At 36.6% G+C, this 18,347-nt stretch overlaps 1 protein-coding gene across 19 annotated transcripts in view; it reads right to left on the reverse strand.

The window, feature by feature from the left end:
- The window catches only part of RGS22 (regulator of G protein signaling 22), a 129,145-nt gene that overhangs the window by 58,637 nt on the left and 52,161 nt on the right, over positions 1–18,347 (reverse strand). For all 19 annotated transcript variants that reach the window (XM_049093110.1, XM_049093112.1, XM_049093113.1 and 16 more), the window contains 5 exons: positions 18,131–18,305; positions 15,404–15,537; positions 11,237–11,351; positions 9,676–9,798; positions 8,614–8,715 (listed from right to left, as the gene is read on the reverse strand). In XM_049093110.1, coding sequence (XP_048949067.1) covers positions 8,614–8,715; positions 9,676–9,798; positions 11,237–11,351; positions 15,404–15,537; positions 18,131–18,305 — 649 coding nt within the window. The remainder of the gene's footprint in view (positions 1–8,613; positions 8,716–9,675; positions 9,799–11,236; positions 11,352–15,403; positions 15,538–18,130; positions 18,306–18,347) is intronic.

Genomic DNA, 18,347 nt, shown 5'->3' on the forward strand with positions numbered 1-18,347 from the left:
AGTAATTGCTTAGCACTCAAGAAGTCGCCTAATTATAAAGACAACTGCAACTTACCATAAAGCTATGAAGAGGCACATGATTTTCCATGTGGAATCACCACCCCAACCTCACCCCTCACCCATGCCCATTCATTTTTCAGGAAACACAGCTTGATTCTTAATGCTGCTGCTGCTGTATAAAGAAATAATGAGCTCTGTTAGTGCACCTGAAAATACACCATCAGCCTAGAAAGGGAGCACTTAGCTCATAGCACTTTAATGAAAATGTCAGGACCACCCTGAAGTATTTAAGTCCTGTAAATGCCAAGTAAGGGGAAGAGCTAAACAATTAAGGTAATGGATGACAGCAAGCAAAGAAAACAAAACAAAACAAAAACAAAAACAAAACTAAGCTGATGATCAGAAAAGAATTTCACACTGCCTCTCTTATGCTAAAAGAAGTTTTTTCAAAGGAATTATGGTAACACCCAAGGTTTCCATTACCCAAAATTAGCTCAAACTACATGGAGAAACTGTCAGGACAAAGCAAATTTTATGGGGAAAAAGCTATGTAGTCTCTTTCTCAATCTTCCTAGGATTTTCTGGAAAAATAGGCAAAAGAAAAGTACCTTCTTGAGCCTTGATAGCACTTGAGTGGGAACACCTGTGGGTACTTGGTTCCCCAAAATGTTCCGTCAGTCTAGTATACACCAGATGTTGTAATGTGATGTGTAAGATCAACTAAGGGGAAACTACAGTGATTTGGGCCGAGAGAGAATGAGAAGGATAGCAATAAATTGTTGCATGAATATATTAATGAATTCTGCATTTTTCAATGACCACATCATAACTCACAGCTTCCCTAAAAATACCAGTGCCTTATACAGGTCTGATGACATTTATTGACTCAGCTTCTATGTTTTCTCTCGTGAAATTTTGCAAACCCAAGAGTAAACCAGTGACAGTGCTACAGAGTCTGAGTAGATAGAAGTAGTCACTTAGACTGTCTTATTTGCTATTGGACCCATCAATGATTTCTTTGTGGGAAGGTGCATGCATAGAATCAACAGAGTCTCTCACTAGAACATTAGACCAGAATATTTCCAAGCTATCAAATTCCTGAGAGGAGATGTCAGCAGAGGGATTTCAAAACGTCAAGATTTCATCTAGCTATTATAAAAGATACTGAAAAGATTTGAGATTTAGTCTAAAGTTACTCTGAATAAAACATGACATTATAATTTTTTGTTTGAAGTGCTGTCACCTATAAGAGGGAGATTAATTTTATACTGCTTCACAGGGTGATAGTAAGACCAAAGGATGAAAGTTTTGGGCTCAAAAATGAGAAAAAAGAAAAAGGAAACAGTTCTCTTCTTCCTACAGGTATTTGAAAAGAAGCTGATGATTATTTAAAAAAATAAAAAAAATAATAACCACAAATGATGGGCCGGCGGGGAAGCCGGGGCTCCAAGATGGCGGATCACCCCGCCGACGCTCTCCAAGATGGCGGACTTTCCCGCCACTTTCACTGCGGCCTCCAGGTCACCACCAGGAAACTGAAGTTTTCCACCCAGGAACTTCCCAATTGGGAACTGTCCATCACGGGCTTCTCCCACCCCATGACCTCCATACCTTACCTAATACGGACACAAGCCTATGTCCTGCCTCAACCCGATAAAAGGACCCTGCCGACTCCCTCCCAGCGCGACCTGCACGACTCACACACTCTCTCGCTCTCTTCTCCCTCGTGAGTCGTGGGACCTCGCCCGAGGGTGCTTGCAAGAAAGCTCATCTCTCGGATCCACTTGCCTTGTAGCCTCTTCCTTACCACCGCGGGCGGGAGCAACTTTACATTTGCTGCCGAAACCCGGGAGGAGATTAAGGCCTCGCTCCAGGAGGGGCCTCTCTGCTGTCGCCACCGGGGCCTTAACTGAACCCAGCGCCTGGAAACGTCGGCGAAGTTCCCCGATTCCGAGCCCCCGTCCGGGTGGTCCTGCCTGAAGCCGCGGCCGGGCCAGGGCACCTCGACATATGCACCCCTATATTTACTGCAGCATTATTTACAGTAGCCAAGATATGGAAGCAACCGAAATGTCCATTGATATATGAATGGATAAAGAAGATGTGGTACGTGAGTGTGTGTGTGTGTATAATGGAATATTACTCAGCCATAAAAAGAATGAAAGCTTGCCCTTTTCCAACAACATGGACGGAGCTGGGGGGTACTATGCTGAGTAAAGTAAGTCAGATAAAGACAACTCCCATATGATTTCACTTATAGGTGGAATCTTAAAAAACAAATGATCAAACAATAAATAAACAGACTCTTAAATACAGAGAACTGATGGTTGCCAGAGGGGAGATGGGTGAGGGGATGGGTGAAATAGATTAAAAAAAAAAGTTAACAACTACAAAATTGGGGCACCTGTCTGGTTCAGTGGCTTAGCATCTGCCTTCCGCTCAGGGCATGATCCTGGAGTCCCGGGATCAAGTCCCACATCGGGCTCCCTGCATGGAGCCTGCTTCTCCCTCTACCTATGTCTCTGCCTCTCTCTCTGTGTCACTTATGAATAAAAAAATAAAACCTTTAAAAGAAAAAAACACAACTACAAACTTCCAGCTGTAAATTAAGTAACTCACAGAGATGGAAAGTACAGCATAGGGAATATAGTCAATAATATAATAACTTTATATGGTGACTATACTTATCATGGTGAGTACTGAGTAATGTATAGGATCGTCAAATCTCTATGTTGTACACGAAACAAAAATAGCAATGTAAGTTATACCTCAATTATTAAAAAAAAAAGAGAAAAAAAAACAATGACCAACTATTAACCTGCTAGTGAAGAAAGAACTAACTTAATCTCCAGTTAAGAAGGTACTAATTTGGTTTTATTTTAAATATAATTGAACTATTTCATTATCTCTCTCCTCCACTAGAAGGTGAGCTCTTTAGGCTAAGAACTTTGTCTTAATCATCTTTGTATTCACAGAACATTGGTTGGCACATAGCAGCTCTCAGTGAGTGTCAATTAATAAGTAACAATATTGTAAAAGATACTTTTTAAAGGTTGTGATTCTATGAAGTATATTTTGACTTAAGCTGTAATGTGAAACTCAGTAAATTCTAGTATTGCTTGAATGAATAACTGCAAACTTAGGAGGTGCTGTTCTTCCATCTTATTTGCTTCAGTATCTTCAAACTCCTCTTTTCCTTCCCCAATATCCGTAGTTGAAAAAGCTGAAGTATTGACTCTAATAATGATAACAATGTTTACTTATTCCATAGAGTGCTCTACATTATACAGGCTAAATTTATTTTATTGTACTTCACTTTACTGTGCTTTGCAGATACTGTATTTTTTTACAAACTGCAACCCTGCACTGAGCAAGTCTATTGGCACTATTTTTTCCAACAGCATTTGCTCATTTTGTGTCTCTGTGTCACATTTTGGTAATTCTCACAATATTTAAAGGCTTTTTCATTATTATTTTATTTGTTACCAGTGACCTCTGATGTTATTGTAATTATTTGGGGATGACACAAACCATATAAGATGATGAACTTAATTGATAAATGTGTGTGTTCTGACTGCTTCACCACCCAACCACTCCCATCTCTCTCTCTCTGTTCCTGGGCTTCCCCATTCCCTGAGACACAACAATTGAAATCAGGTCAATTAACTCTGCAATGGCCTCTGAGTGTTAAGTAAAAGGAAGAGTCAATCCATGCAGCAAACTTCATTGTTGTTTTAAGAAATTGCCACAGTTGCCCCAACCTTCAGCAACCCCCACTCTAGGACCGGTGAGCAGCCATCAGTGTCGATGCAAGACCCTCTACCAGCAAAAAGATCATGACTCACTTAAATCTCAGATGAGGGTTAGCACTTGTTAGCAGTAAAATATTTTTTAATTAAGGAATATACATTGTTTTGTAGACATAAGACTATTGCACACTTAATAGACCACAGTGTAAATAGAACTTTTATACGTACTGGGAAGCCAAAAAAATTCATTGGACTCAGTTTATTGTACTGTACTGTATTGTATTGTATTTTTTAAGAGAAAAATAGTGTGCAAATGGGAGAGGAGGGGGAGAGGGAGAGGGAGAGAGATAGAACCTTAAGCAGTCTTCACACCTAGCACAGAGCTCTGATGCGAGGCTTCAGCTCACAACCCTGATATCATGACCTGAGCCAGAATCAAGAGACAGTCGCTTACCCGACTAAGCCACCCACCTCATTTAACCCACCTTATTGTGATATTTGCGTTATTGCAGGGGTCTGGACCAAACCTACAGTTTCTCCAAGGTAGGTCTCTACTACAACATATTCTCACCTACATTATCTTATGCAATCCTTACAGAAGTCCTGTGAAGCAGATATAAGAACTTTTATAGGGTAAAGGAGGCAAAGTACAGCATTGAAATAGGTTATACATCTCAAGTTTGAGCTCAACTTTGTTCCCAGCTATGCAACTTCAGCAAGGTTAACATTTCAGAGATGTAGTTTCTTTTGACCTATTAAAAAGTAGTATAAAAATACCTCATATGCTTACTGTGGGTATAAAATTAGAAAATATAAGGCTGCTTCCTTTTTCTAGTATGTTGATAGACTGGTTACTTGAAAATCCCCTCTCTATAAAATCTCTAGAAATACTGGATAAAGTATAACGAACATTCTCTTAAACATATGGCTGAGATAGTAAGAAAAACTACCAGGAGCCCAAATTAAGGAATATACTAAAGATCGGGGTGATAAGCATGAGCTGACAATGGGACTACCATGGGGCAAAGCAAGAGTGTGCATTATAAGAGCCACTGAGTACCGAAGACAAGGCCTTGGACCCTCACTAGGTGGAAAAGTTATGTTGGGAGCCATACATACACCAAGGTTCTTGAAGGGGCATACACAATGTGAAATGCAGAATGGGAAAAAGAAATGTATGCATGTATATATCTCTATCTCTATCTCTGTCACTACCTATATCTACATTGACCAAATCTAGGAAACAAAACAGAAGCTTGCTTGCCCTGGCCTAGACTCTATGCAAAACAAAAGAAGAATATCTCCCAAGGATTCATAATTGTGAATTTACCATCTTATGTGTTTGATTTTCAAGATTACAGTTGGCAAATAAGGAAACTCCAAGGTGAGAAGTCAGCACTAAAAATGTGCCTAGCAAAACAAAACAAAACAAAAATAAATAAATAAATAAAAATTTAAAAAATTAAAAAATAAATAAAAATGTGCCTAGCATAAGCACCATAGGTAAAAATCTCAGTAAAGAGCTCATAATTCAAAATTACAGTACATGCAAGAAGGAATCCAACATGTTGGCAAAAATAATAGCAAAATTAGTTCTTTCAAGAACTACAAACCATAGAATTATTGGATGTTGTAGAAGTCAGACTCTAGTGTAAACATGTATAATATTTATGATCATACTTGTTTGCTAATTTCAAAAAAATTCTCAAAGTATATGCTGTAGAGAGTTGTAATTTTTAAATGCATAGTTTTTACTGGAATGCACTTTGAAAGATTTCTACAAAGATGGAAGACATTATAAAAGATAGTGGTACCCAGATCGGCTTCGTTCTATTGCAGTACTCTATCATCGAAGTATTTAGTATCAAAAAAAGCAGTAGTACTATCTGTGGCAACAATCTAGGCTCCTAATCTTAGCAGTGATAGACAGCCCCCTGGCAAGCTGTTGCTAGAGTCAAAGACTTCACCTCTGCACTATAGTAAGTGGTTCCTTTTCTCCTTGCCAAGATCATTTCAACTGGCTTCTAATTACACTACTCTATCTTAAAGCCATGCAGTAAAATCTTCAGGATGTGTCCAAGACTGCAGTTCAAACTCTTGGACAATTACTCATGCTAAATTACTGTCACTGATTCCTCATCTAGTCTGCCTACAGATACTTCTGCAATATTTTATGAGGCAATAAAACTTCAAGGTATGTAATTTGCTTACTATCATACAGAAAAGTATGTCTCTTGGAACCAGCTCTTGGTCTCCTATCATATAGTTTGTCAGATCTATAAAAACAGTATAAAATCAAGTTCATAGTGACTTTACCATAGTGCCAGCTGATTGCATTCTGCCATTGGCATTATTGATCCAATTATCTCTATTGTAGATATACTCTTGAAGAAAGCCATACAGCATTTCTATTATAAAGAAATGAGTGTTATTTCATACTGTGAAACAAATCTATAGGATTATGGGATTAGAAGCAATTCTCATATCTGGAAGCACAGAGATCTTGGATAACTAAAACCTAAACCAACCTAGACAATTGCTCCATTAACCAAAAAATAAAGTAACCATAGATGTAAAAAGCAAACAAGCCAAAAAAAAAAAAAAAAAAATCACATGACTTGCTCCTTCAATTTCCCCCAATTCACCTGAAGGCAATTTTCTCCATTGTTTCCCTCCCCTCACCTGCTGTGACTCCCCAAAAAGTAACCTACAGAAAAATAAGTTCATTCATATGGTATTTATCTTTCTCTGTCTGACTTATTTCACTTAGCATAATACCCTCTAGGTCCATCCTTATATGTGGAATCTAAAAAGCAAAATAAATGAAAAAACAAAAACAAAAACCAGATTCTTAAATACAAAAACAAATTGGTGGTTGCCAAAGGGGAGGTGAGTACAGAGATGAATAAAATAGACAAAGGCAAATAAGAGATACAAACTACCAGTTATAAAATAAGTCACGAAGATGAAAAGCAAGCATAGGGGAATACAGTCAATAATATTGTAATAACCTTGTTTGGTGGTAGATGTGTCTACACTTACAATGATGAGAGCTGAGTAATGCACTAAATTGCTGAATCACTTTGTTGTACACTTGAAATGAATATAACATTGTATGCTAATTCTACTTCTATTTTTTAAAAAAAGTTTTAGAAGATAATCTAGAGAAGGATAAAAAGCTTACAGACCTTGATAATTCCCAAATAGAATAATCCATCTCAGAATAACCAAAATTTGGCTGTATCTGGTTTCTCAACACTTCTTTAGCAGGTAGAATAATATCATTACTAAAAATTAGCAAGTCTACCAAACAAATAGAATTTCCACTTTTACAAGTGCATGGAAGTATGGTGACTAATACAACAAAGAACCCACTTGATGGAGCAGCTTAAGATTTCAGGAGGAGCAGGCTTTTCAGTAGTGAAAACATAATAAATAACAGTAGCAGGCAGGAAGAATAGGCCAGGGAGAGGAGGAAAAGTAGAGACTCACAGGTTAAGGATGAACAAGCAAAAAAAAAAAAAAAAAAAAAAAAACCAAAAAAATAAATTAAAAAAAAAATTTTACAAAAGGATGAACAAGCAAAAGAGCCTACTGTGTAGTCTCAAAAAATGGTACTGGCAAATTAGAGATACAATTTCATGATGGCACTGAGTCAGATCCAGGCTAGGTAGCAGCTGAAGCCCTTGTTCTCATGTAAAAAGTACAAAGCTCTGTCAGCTGATTTACAAAGCATACTTATTAATGCGAGAGTCTAGGTGGTAGAAGTAACAACAAACATCCAGCAGCAATACTCTCTGACATCCTGAATAAGAGTACAAGGTAATAAATAGACAAAGCTAATCCCTGCATCATTTGGGGAGAGGTTCTCTGGAATGCGGTTATCCCAGCTAAAAGAGACACTTAGGTGGTCAACAGATACAGAAGTGATTAGCAGTTTCCTAGGCTTGAAGACTTCTCTTTACAAAAAGATCATAAGATCCTGGGGCATCTGGGTGGCTCAGTTGGTTAAGCATCTGCCTTTGGCTTAGTTCATGGTCTCAGGGTCCTGGCCCTGTGTCTAGCTTCCAGAAAGTGTGCTTCTACCTCTCCCTCTGCTCACACCCCTGCTCATGTTCTCTTTCTAAAATAAATAAAATCTTTGGGGGAAAAAAAGATCATAAGATCCTAGGAATAAAAAAATTAAAAGATTAAGTCAGCTACAGTCATAATTCTATTCTCTTTCCTTCTCCCTCCTCAAAAGAGGCCACTCTCTGTTTCCCTTTGCAGAGAATCCTCTGTTCTTCCTCCTCTATTTTGCTTCAGGGTGGTCTTGAGATATTCTTTTCTTCACCTCTCAGTCTTTGTCTTACATGGTGAGTAGTACAGAAGCACAGGTGATGACATGGATCCTATACTACATAGTCAACATCCTTTCCTGCCCTCTAGAAGGTCACCAGCCTGAGTATGTCCAACAGCTGATTTCTGCAGAAAGCTCAGAGAACAGCTCTGGCCAATGCCTCTGCTCCCCATCACTTCAATGATTAATGACAAGTCCTTTCTTCAGGGTTCTCTTAAATCACTCACAACCAAACCAAAAAGGCATAAATTACAAAAAATATGGGATGTCCTTTATTGGAAGAACAAATAATTGCCAGCAAAGAGAAAGTAAAGCAAACCAAATAAAATAGATAAAACTGGAAACCCACAAATCAGATTATAAAACAATATTCTACTGACATTTAAATGAAGTAATCTCATGGCAACAATTTAACTGTTGCCTTTTTGCCTGTACTCCCAGATTTCTCTTGTTTGGGGCAGAACACAACTTTTTCATTTCTTTGTGTACTTAGACCTGCACATTGAACCATTATTTATTACTTACTTGGGCTTGTTTGCATACTTTAAAAGGGTGAAGTGTTTCTTGGTAGAAAAGCTGATGATAAGCCTGTAGGTCAAACCAAAAGTACACACTGTTCTTCCACAACTGTAAATAGAAAAAATACAAATCATTATCACCCAGTTATTAAAGCTTTACAAAGCTCTAATTACAAATATAAATAATTGTTTAGCTCCTTGGTGTTACCATAAATCAGGTTTAATTTAAGATGTCTTATTTTTGATTACAAATTAGCAACATACAAAAATATTAATTTGCTATTGTCACTAAAATATTATATTTTTGCATGGATGCCTCTTACATAATTGGCCATTAAAATAAGGCACATGCTAGTTAACAATTAAAGAGTAATCACATATTTTGGTATGAAATCAAAATCTTGAGGTATTTTGATAAATATGGGCAAATGTATATCATACTAAAACCAAACACTACCTTAATAATTGAGCCAGTAAAATACTTTATATTTGAGCAAAATAAAACAAAACAAAACTGGCAATGAATCTTCCACTATCCATTGCAATTTCTAATTGTTAGAGTTATTAAAAATGAAAATTAGAGAATAGAAATCAACTCTGAATTTTATATTATATTGAAACAAAATTACAGAAGAATAAATTATTGTTAATAATCCAAGTCAAGGGGCACTTGGGCTGTTCAATCAGTTAAGATTGCAGCTCAGGTCATGATCTCAGGGTCCTGGGATCAACCCCTGTATCTGGCACCATGCTCAGCAGGGAGTCTGCTTCACCTCTCCTTCTGCCCCTCCCCCCACTTGTGTGCTCTTTCTCTCACTCTCTGTAAATCTTTTTTTAAAATAATGCAAGTTAATCCTTTCCTTTTCTTTGTAATTCTAGTAGGATAGTGAACCAAGAGAATTATGATCAAGATGTTTACATTTTCACTAAATATTTAGCATATTTCTTTCCAGAGAAAATGGGAAGTTTAACATCAAATGTAATTATTTGAGCACTGAATTACTTCAACTTCTCCTACTTTAAAATGAGGTAAAGGCATAAAATTAGATTTAAAATCATTATTGTCTACCTTGTTTCCTGAATGCTCACAGAATTTAGTAAAGAAGAATCCAGCTCTATTTTCTACATACAAAGATTGCAACAAATTTTCCATGTCAAATCCTCCCAAGGCACCATCTGTCATGGTTTTAACCTAGATAACAAAACAGAAGTCCATGACCCACCCAGAAACATGGTGATTTTTTATGACACTGTACAACAGGGTTTCCTAAATTCCGCCAGGCTGTCATTTTCCCTCTGGACTTACTTAATTTTTGTACCATATAAGTAATTAATGCAGTATGTTTGCATCTGACTGTCATTTAAGAGTCATTTATGGAGCCAACTACAGCAGCAGACTTTATTCTATTATAAACCAAACCGATTTCAAACTTAATGTTAGAGCGACTTTTCAACCTCTGTTATTTTCATGTTTCAGGCACAGCAATACCATTTTAGGATTCTTCCAAATCTCTATTGGTGGCCTCATCCCTACATATTTACAGTTATTTTAGCCTTGAGGTGATGCTATAATGGCTACAAGAAAGTTATAAAAAGAACCATCTTCAAGGTCTCTCAGTGCTGCTCATTAACTGTCCTCAGGGGATTCCTCCCTGGACAGTCTCACCCTGTACAGGTCATGGCCTTCAGAATGTAAATGGTAATGTAAGTTCACATATAACACTCTTATTTGGAGGCCAACAATGCTGGCAACCCTAATACCATTCTTGAAACACAGAGAGCTGGCTATGTCCCCAAACCTAAGAATGACTATTTTTTTTATTTTTTATTTTTTTTAAGAGTGACTTTAGAATATGAAAAGGCATGTACTGTTCATAGGAACTCTGGTATTTGCTGCATGGAACTCAGAATTCTTTGTAATCTTCAGATAACTGTGGCATGAACAATTTAAGGCATTGTTATAGTATCTCTCTGCCTCTCTCTTTATCCCTCTACTAAACATATTCTCAAGTGAGAATATAATGTTATGATGTTTAACTGTTGGCCTTCTAAAAACCAAAAATACCATTATTTTGGTAGGCAAGAAAAAAAACCTAGTTGGAAGAAAAGGAGAATTGTTTGCTTAGAATAAAATAAAAAGTTATACAAAATTCTAATTGTTCAGACAATATGGGAACTACAAAAGTTTCTACCTAAAGTATAATCCCTAGGGAATATAAAATTGTCATGTAGCTGATGTAGCAAATCCACATGATTAAGGGAGCCATACACTGGAAATATTCTGCTTTATAAAAATCTTAAGTTTCCAAAACATAACATCAAATACTATTTTTTATCAAATGTTAACAATTTAATAAAACTAAAAGACAGTCTTATTTTGTATCTTAGGTGTTATCACATCAAAACCAGAAGACAGCTGTTTTTAAAAGTAGTAATCAATGGAGTATATAGCAACATGGTCCTATAAAAAGAAACAGGAAAATTTTTATATAAAAATCTTTTTGGAAGGAAAAAATAAAATGTGTTGTTTAGTAAAGAAAAATTACTATGGTAGATCAATAAAAATTCCCTAAAATCAGGGGACATCAGTCAAATGAAGAATCAGATAAATCAGTTCTCAAAATACTTACCGAAGGTTCTTCTGTGTAAGTGTATCTTCTATCCAGCTGGGGCTTCAGACATTCAGAAATGTCAGTAAAAGATGTTAAGCGAATAACTTTGTTGCTTTCTGACCTGTGCCTCAACCTAAATTATAAGGATAAGAACTCATTGATTAACATATATTGAGCACCTTTGGTACATGCGACACCAAATCTTAGGTGTGCATCTGAGCACTATGAGAGAATAAGGGGGGAAAAGTACAAGTCTCAGGTCCAGCCATTAAGAAGTGGTTAAGAGGGGAACCTGGGTGGCTCAGTGGTTGAGTGTCTGCCTTCGACTCAGGTTGTGATCCTGGGGTCCCGGAATCAGGGAGCCTGCTTCTCCCTCTGCCTATATCTCTGCTTCTCTCTGTGTGTCCCTCATGAATAAAATAAGATTTTCCCTGAAAAATGGGTAGGAGATGTATTGTGTGTGTGCGTGTACGTGTGTGTGTTTAGAGGGGTTCTTTAGAGGGGAGAATAGTGAGCAATATGTGAAAGTAAGTAGGGAAAGCCTTGTTTAAAAGGCAGTAAGTTAATTAATTTGTTTAGGGTAAGAGGACACTACCACTTAAGTAAACACTACATAACACATACTAAACACTGTGCTAAATACAATTCACATTATCATATTTAACCCTCACAACAGGTGTGATTCTTAAGGATTTATATGTGGCAGTGTGGGGTGAGATCATGAAAGACTGTGGAGCTAGACCAATGACTGTAGGTATTATCTTTTTATATTTTCTTATCTAGCTCTCTCTCCCTCACTGCAATTATTCTAAACCTTATTTTCCAGCTCCATAAAACATACCCATCCACTTCACCAAGATAGCTGCACTCCAATCCACCAGCAGATTGCTTTGCATGTTCTTCTCAGACAAAAAGGTAGGTACAACATGCTTCCATTTCCTCTCCCTTGATGTAGCAGACTGACTGGCTAACTCAACACTTATTGCCAGTGACATGCCTCCATAAGTAGCACCGCTGAGATACTGAAAAAGCTAAATACTAAGTTTCTAAGACCAAGTTCCAGAAACAGTCATGTGACACAGTTATGACTACTGAGATACAAAACAAAGACTGCTGGGGAGCTTCTAAGAAGCTTGCTTTCCTGACAAAAGGAAAGGATTCATGAAAACTGCCCTTTCTTCTTTATGATTTGAAAGCCTGATGTCAGGAGCTGTAACACCAATGATTATTAAAGAATGGCCAAGAACATTACAAAAATTCAAGCCCTAACACTTCCAATCCAAGGAATCAATACTGGCAGTTGCCTACCCTCAGATTCCTTGTTCTGTGAGAAAAAATAAATTTGTCTAAGCCATTGTTAGCCAACTTTTCTGTTATTCACGACTGAAAACTCTTAAATTACAAATATATTCACCTATACCTATCTTTATTTCCTTCCATCCTGTTTCAGGAAAAAGTTTCCTATCTTCTGTCCAAGGTTAATCTCATGGACTTTGTCCTTGAATCTTTCCTTCTGTTCTCCTTTGAAAACATAGACCTTCTTCTTTCTCGTGGATCTTTAACTTCTCCCTTTCCACTAGATACTTACTACTCTAGGCATATAAAGAGGCTCAAATCTCCACTGCCTTAAAAATATTGCTTCCTACTACAGAAAATCATCGAATCACAAAAGGAGGGAAAAAAAAGTAACAAAGGGATTACAAGATAGCCAGAAAACAATTAATAAAATGACAATAAGTCCATACCTATCAATAATTATTTTTAATGTAAATGGACTTAACTCTCCAATTAAGACACAGAGTTGGGCAGCCCCGGTGGCTTAGCGGTTTAGCGCCACCTTCAGCCTGGGGCGTAATCCTGGAGACCAGGGTCCCATGTCAGGCTCCCTGCATGAAGCCTGCTTCTCCCTCTGCCTATGTCTCTGCCTCTCTCTCTCTCTCTCTCTCTCACGAATAAATAAAATCTTAAAAAAAGACACAGAGTGGCTTGAATGCTCTCATACATGCTAAAAGGAGTATATTGTTACAACTCTTATGAAATACAATTTGGGGGATCCCTGGGTGGCGCAGTGGTTTGGCGCCTGCCTTTGGCCCAGGGCGCGATCCTGGAGACCCGGGATCGAATCCCACGTCGGGCTCTCGGTGCATGGAGCCTGCTTCTCCCTCTGCCTATGTCTCTGCCTCTCTCTCTCTCTGTGACTATCATAAATAAATAAAAATTAAAAAAAAAAAAAGAAATACAATTTGGTAATATCTAAAAAAAAAACCTTTAAATCACATTAACTTTGATTTCGAAACTCTACTTTTAGAAATTTATCCTGCAGATACGTATATACATGAAATACAGCAAATGTACAAGAACATCCATTGTAACATTGTTTTTAGTAATGAAAAATATTGGAAATAATGTCCATGTCCCTCAATAGAGTACAAATACAACATTTGACATAAAATGAAAGATAATCAGACATAAGGAGAGATAAGATTACAAGAACAAGAAACAATGGAAAAATAGATAGATTATAGTCTATTACTGTAGTAATGGATAGTATTTACCTGCTATGAAATACCTTCTCCAAAAAAAAAAAAAAAAAGAAATACCTTCTCCAATAAATTCAGTAAAAACAAAGGTATAGAATAAGTGGATAGCATGCTGCCATTTTTGAACTATGCATATACTTCCAATATTGAAAATAAATAATGTAATTTTAATAAATGACACAAAAGAACTCTCTAGATGTTTTCCACTGAATAGAAAACAATCTCCAGATTTCTTAATGTGATATAAAAAAATTTCACTATCTGAACCTCATTGCATTAGCTTGTATCTTGCCTTTTGCTGTAATACTCTATACTCTAGCCACAACATAAACATAAAAACAATGCATAGTTCTCAAAATTAAACTTTTCTCTCAATTCATACTTATATGTCTTTTTACTTGTTTTATCACTTGAAAAATCAAGATAATGCCTCCTTCATGGGGAGGCAGTAAGAACTGATATAATGCAAGCAAAGTATCTACAACAAAGCTCACTAACTGCTATTTTTGGAAATGGCAGACAGAGTGATTTAGACCAACTCTCCCTTTGAAGACAAACTAGATAAACTGAAAGAAATACAAAAATTAGTCTGCTAGAAGAAATCAGAGCGCTAACAATGTAGTTAAGAATTTTGGGGCAACAGAAATAAACCCACAATTACATGGTCAATTATCTTTGACAAAAGAGGCAAGAATATGCAATAGGAAAAAGACATTCTCTTCAATAAATGGTGTTGGGAAAACTGGACTGCTACATGCAAAAGAATGAAACTGGACCACTTTTTTACATCATACAAGCTGAAGTGACTTCCAGGAAATTTAAAGAGACATTGCCCTTTTCTTCCCCAATTTTCATTTCTCTCTTTTTTCCTCCTTTGAGAAGCCAGACATGAAAGACTAAGACACTCAAAAGCAAAATACATATGCAGAGAAAAGTTAGAATGTGACTATGTATGTCCAGGAAAAGGCACATACTAGAGAAGACCTGAGAAGACTCTAAATTTGACCTCAGGCTGATGCTTGGCACAATCTACAATAATAAAAACATCAAAAATCAATTTAAAATGGTGAATTTCATGTTATGTGAATTTTATCTCAAAGGAAAAAAAGAATTAAAGTGAAGTAATAAACTAGTAAACAAAAAAATTATTCCCCAGCAAATCCTACACCAAAGTTAACACCAAAGTGTGGTTTTTTTAGGTTGAAGGAAAATAATCCCATTTGAAATAAAGAACAATGAGAAGAGTACATATGTGGGCAAATCTAAATGAATAAGGTAATATGTATGCTATGTTAAATAACGAAAAAATTCTTGAGTCTTACAAATTCACAAGTTTGAGAAATACTGAACTACTGATCAGTGCCCTAGTAAGAATTGGAGTGCAGTCTTCTCAGAAGTCTTCTGACTGTACAGCTCATCAGAGGCTGGAGGTTAGAGGCATCATCTATTTCAGATTACTAATCTCAGGAGTTCTGCTCTTAATTCAGAGTATGCATGACTCTAATACCTATCACTGAAATATAAGAAACTCATACAAAAAAATCAGCATATTTAGTTTTCAATTTCTATTTTCTATTTAATTTTTCAATTCTTCAAAAACCTTACCCCTGCAGAATAACACTTGGCACATAAAAGGTGCACCTACCCTTTCTCAATTGCATCATCCTTCGAAGAAATTAGATACAAAGACTTGCTCTTCCAAGGTTTTTGACCTGCTGTTTTTACTCTAGGTGGTTTCTTGGGAGATTTAGGACATTGTAATAAGTTGGATTCTTCTTTCTAAAAAAGTGGTAAAATAATTTTTAAAAAGTGAAAAATGAGCAATTTAAAGGGGAACAAAAGGCCAGAGAATAAAGCATAGAAAGCTCTGCCCATCTACCTTAAATTTGTTTTGATCACTAGAAGATTTCTTCTCTCAGTCTACCACCTCCCAATGCTTCCCAGTAGAATAAAAATGTCCTGCTTCCCAAACTCCCACTCTTATACAACCAGATGGCTGATATCCCTACAACTCTTTAGAGTGTAAGAGAAGAAAGGCAAAGGCTTGTATATCCTTACTCACAGCATTGTGTAAGAAGACTCTTTCCTAGAGGGAGAACTTCACAAAAACTTTTCTTTATTCTATAATCAGATAGGTTTAAGTAAATTTGGGGGATGGAACTAGGGGGATAGGCAATGGGGAACTGGGGTGGCAGGGCAGAGAACAGAAGCAAGGATATCACTGGGCCATAATAAAAACCTGTATCTTAACAAATATATATTCTTCTATTTTTGGACATTTTATTTTTGTGGCTATTATTTCCATTATTAAATGTTATTTATGGTAAAAGTTAACTATTTGGTAAAAGCTACATGCACAAATCAAAAAAACACAAACAGTTAAATGTCCAAATATAGGAGAAAGAAACAATGATCTGAGAATGGTATGTACATAAATGTAACATTATATAACACTTAAAAGTAAGGATTATGAAGTTATGATATACATGGGAAAATGTGATGACGATGTTAAAAGAAATAATAGAATACAAAAGTATAAGTGCATTAAAATGAAAAATTCACAAGACTAAGAGAAAATAATACTAGTTGTCTACAAGTAGGCGAGAACAGAAGTGATTTGTATTGTTTCCAAATTTACAGGTTAGTTATTTCCATAATTTGAAAGCAAATGTCAATTTTTCTTATATGTCAACTTCTACTGGAATGTAATATATGTTGCCAGAGAGCAAGGAATATAATTGTGATGTTTTATTATCCAGAATAAATAATAAAATCTTACATACACTCTAGGTGCCAAACAACTACTAATATTTCTTTTAAGAATTCCATAAACAAAATTAATTACTTAAGTATGGTGTATGCATAACTTCCTAAGTATCAGGGCTCACATCTGTTTTATTCATTCAGAACACAGCATCACATTAAGCCATACTCAGTTAAATGAGTGGTACCGCAGGGGGGCTGAGCTTATTAAAAGTATCATACAAAGTAGTCAAATTCATAAAAACAGAATGTAGAATAGTGGTCACCAGGGCCAGTGAGAGGAGCTGTTTAATGGGTACATGGTTTTAAACCTCCAAGATAAACTTCGTGAGATATGTTTCACAATAATGCAAATATACTTATTACTGAAGTGTACAATTGAAAATGGTTAAGATGGTAGATTTTATGTTTTTTTTTTTTTTTTTTTTTTTTTTTTTACCACAATGAAGCAAGTATTCTTAAAAAAAAATTAAGTGTATTGTACAGAGAAAAGCCTAAGTTAAAATTTTAGGCCTTTCTGGCTTGGATGAAAACTAGAAGAGTATCCAGAAAATCACTAATGGAGAAAAAAACTAACAAAAGGACCCTATAGATTGGGGGTTAGGGAGGTAGATAAAGGTTCTATATTGTGACTGTGATGGCAGTTACACAATGAACATGTCTGTCAAAATTCATAAGACTGTACACTAGTAAAGGTAAACTTTACTGTATACAAATCACATCTTAACTTTTTAAGTAGGCTCCACAACCAATGTGAGCCCAACCTGGTGCTTGGACTCACAACCCTAGGATGAAGACCTAAGCTGAGATCAATCTTTCCATACTCGTCCAGCACTGCTCTCCTTCAAGTTCCTTTTCAGGAACCACACCACTTACTCTATCTTGCCACTTACCTCTCAAATGTTGTACATCTCAAATGTGATTTGTACAGATATTTACATATTATCAGAATACGTGCTCTCTACACTACACCTGTAAGATGCATATTAACTAGTCACATGGGCGAATGGTGGAAGATTAGATTTATCCGTGAAGTCACACACAAAAAAAGCCACGCAGGCAAAGGAGGTCAGGAAAGGATAAAAAATGGATAAGAAACCATTAGCGCACAAAAGTGACACTAATTCAAAGTGTGGTCCTCAAACCAGCAGCAAGAGCATCATCGCCTGGGAGGAAGCTTGTTGGAAATGTAAACCCATGGGCCCCACACTAGATCTCCTGACTTTAGATATCCAAGTGAAGCCCAGGAATCTATTTTAACAAGCTCTTTGGGTGACTCTTATGTGTGTATGCTGAAGTTTCAGAACCAACAGGCAGTGCTTTGAATACCAGTCACCAAGGAATCCTATTAAAATGTAGGTTCCAAAATGTGACAAGATCAGGAGAGTGACCCGATCAAATATTTTTAAAGGCTCACTTTGGCTGCTTAGTGGAGAGCAAACCATAGGTTTTCTTAATTTCCCATTGTTGCAGCATGCACATTAACAACAATCCCCCCCCCCCCAAAAAAAAGCTTATGATAAAACTTAAGTATTGGTGCACAAAACCCAAGCATGGATATTTTACCATAAACTTCATAAAGAAATCAAAGTATAAATGTCTACCCTACCTGCATATCAGATATCTGTGGAATGCAAGATTTAGGTCTTAATGGCAAGAGGGTTGCCATTTGTGGAAAAGGGTCAACGTCCTTCCTTGGTTTCTCTTGACGGAGATGCCAGAATTTCAGTTCAGCGCTAGCATGTTTAGCTGAGGATGAATGAGTAACACAGAATCTTGGTGCCCTAGTCAAAGGAAAAACAAATTCAATATTAGGCTGGACAATA

This window comes from Canis lupus, chromosome 13 (genome assembly GCF_003254725.2).
Source record: "Canis lupus dingo isolate Sandy chromosome 13, ASM325472v2, whole genome shotgun sequence".
Classification (NCBI taxonomy): Eukaryota; Metazoa; Chordata; class Mammalia; order Carnivora; family Canidae; genus Canis; species Canis lupus.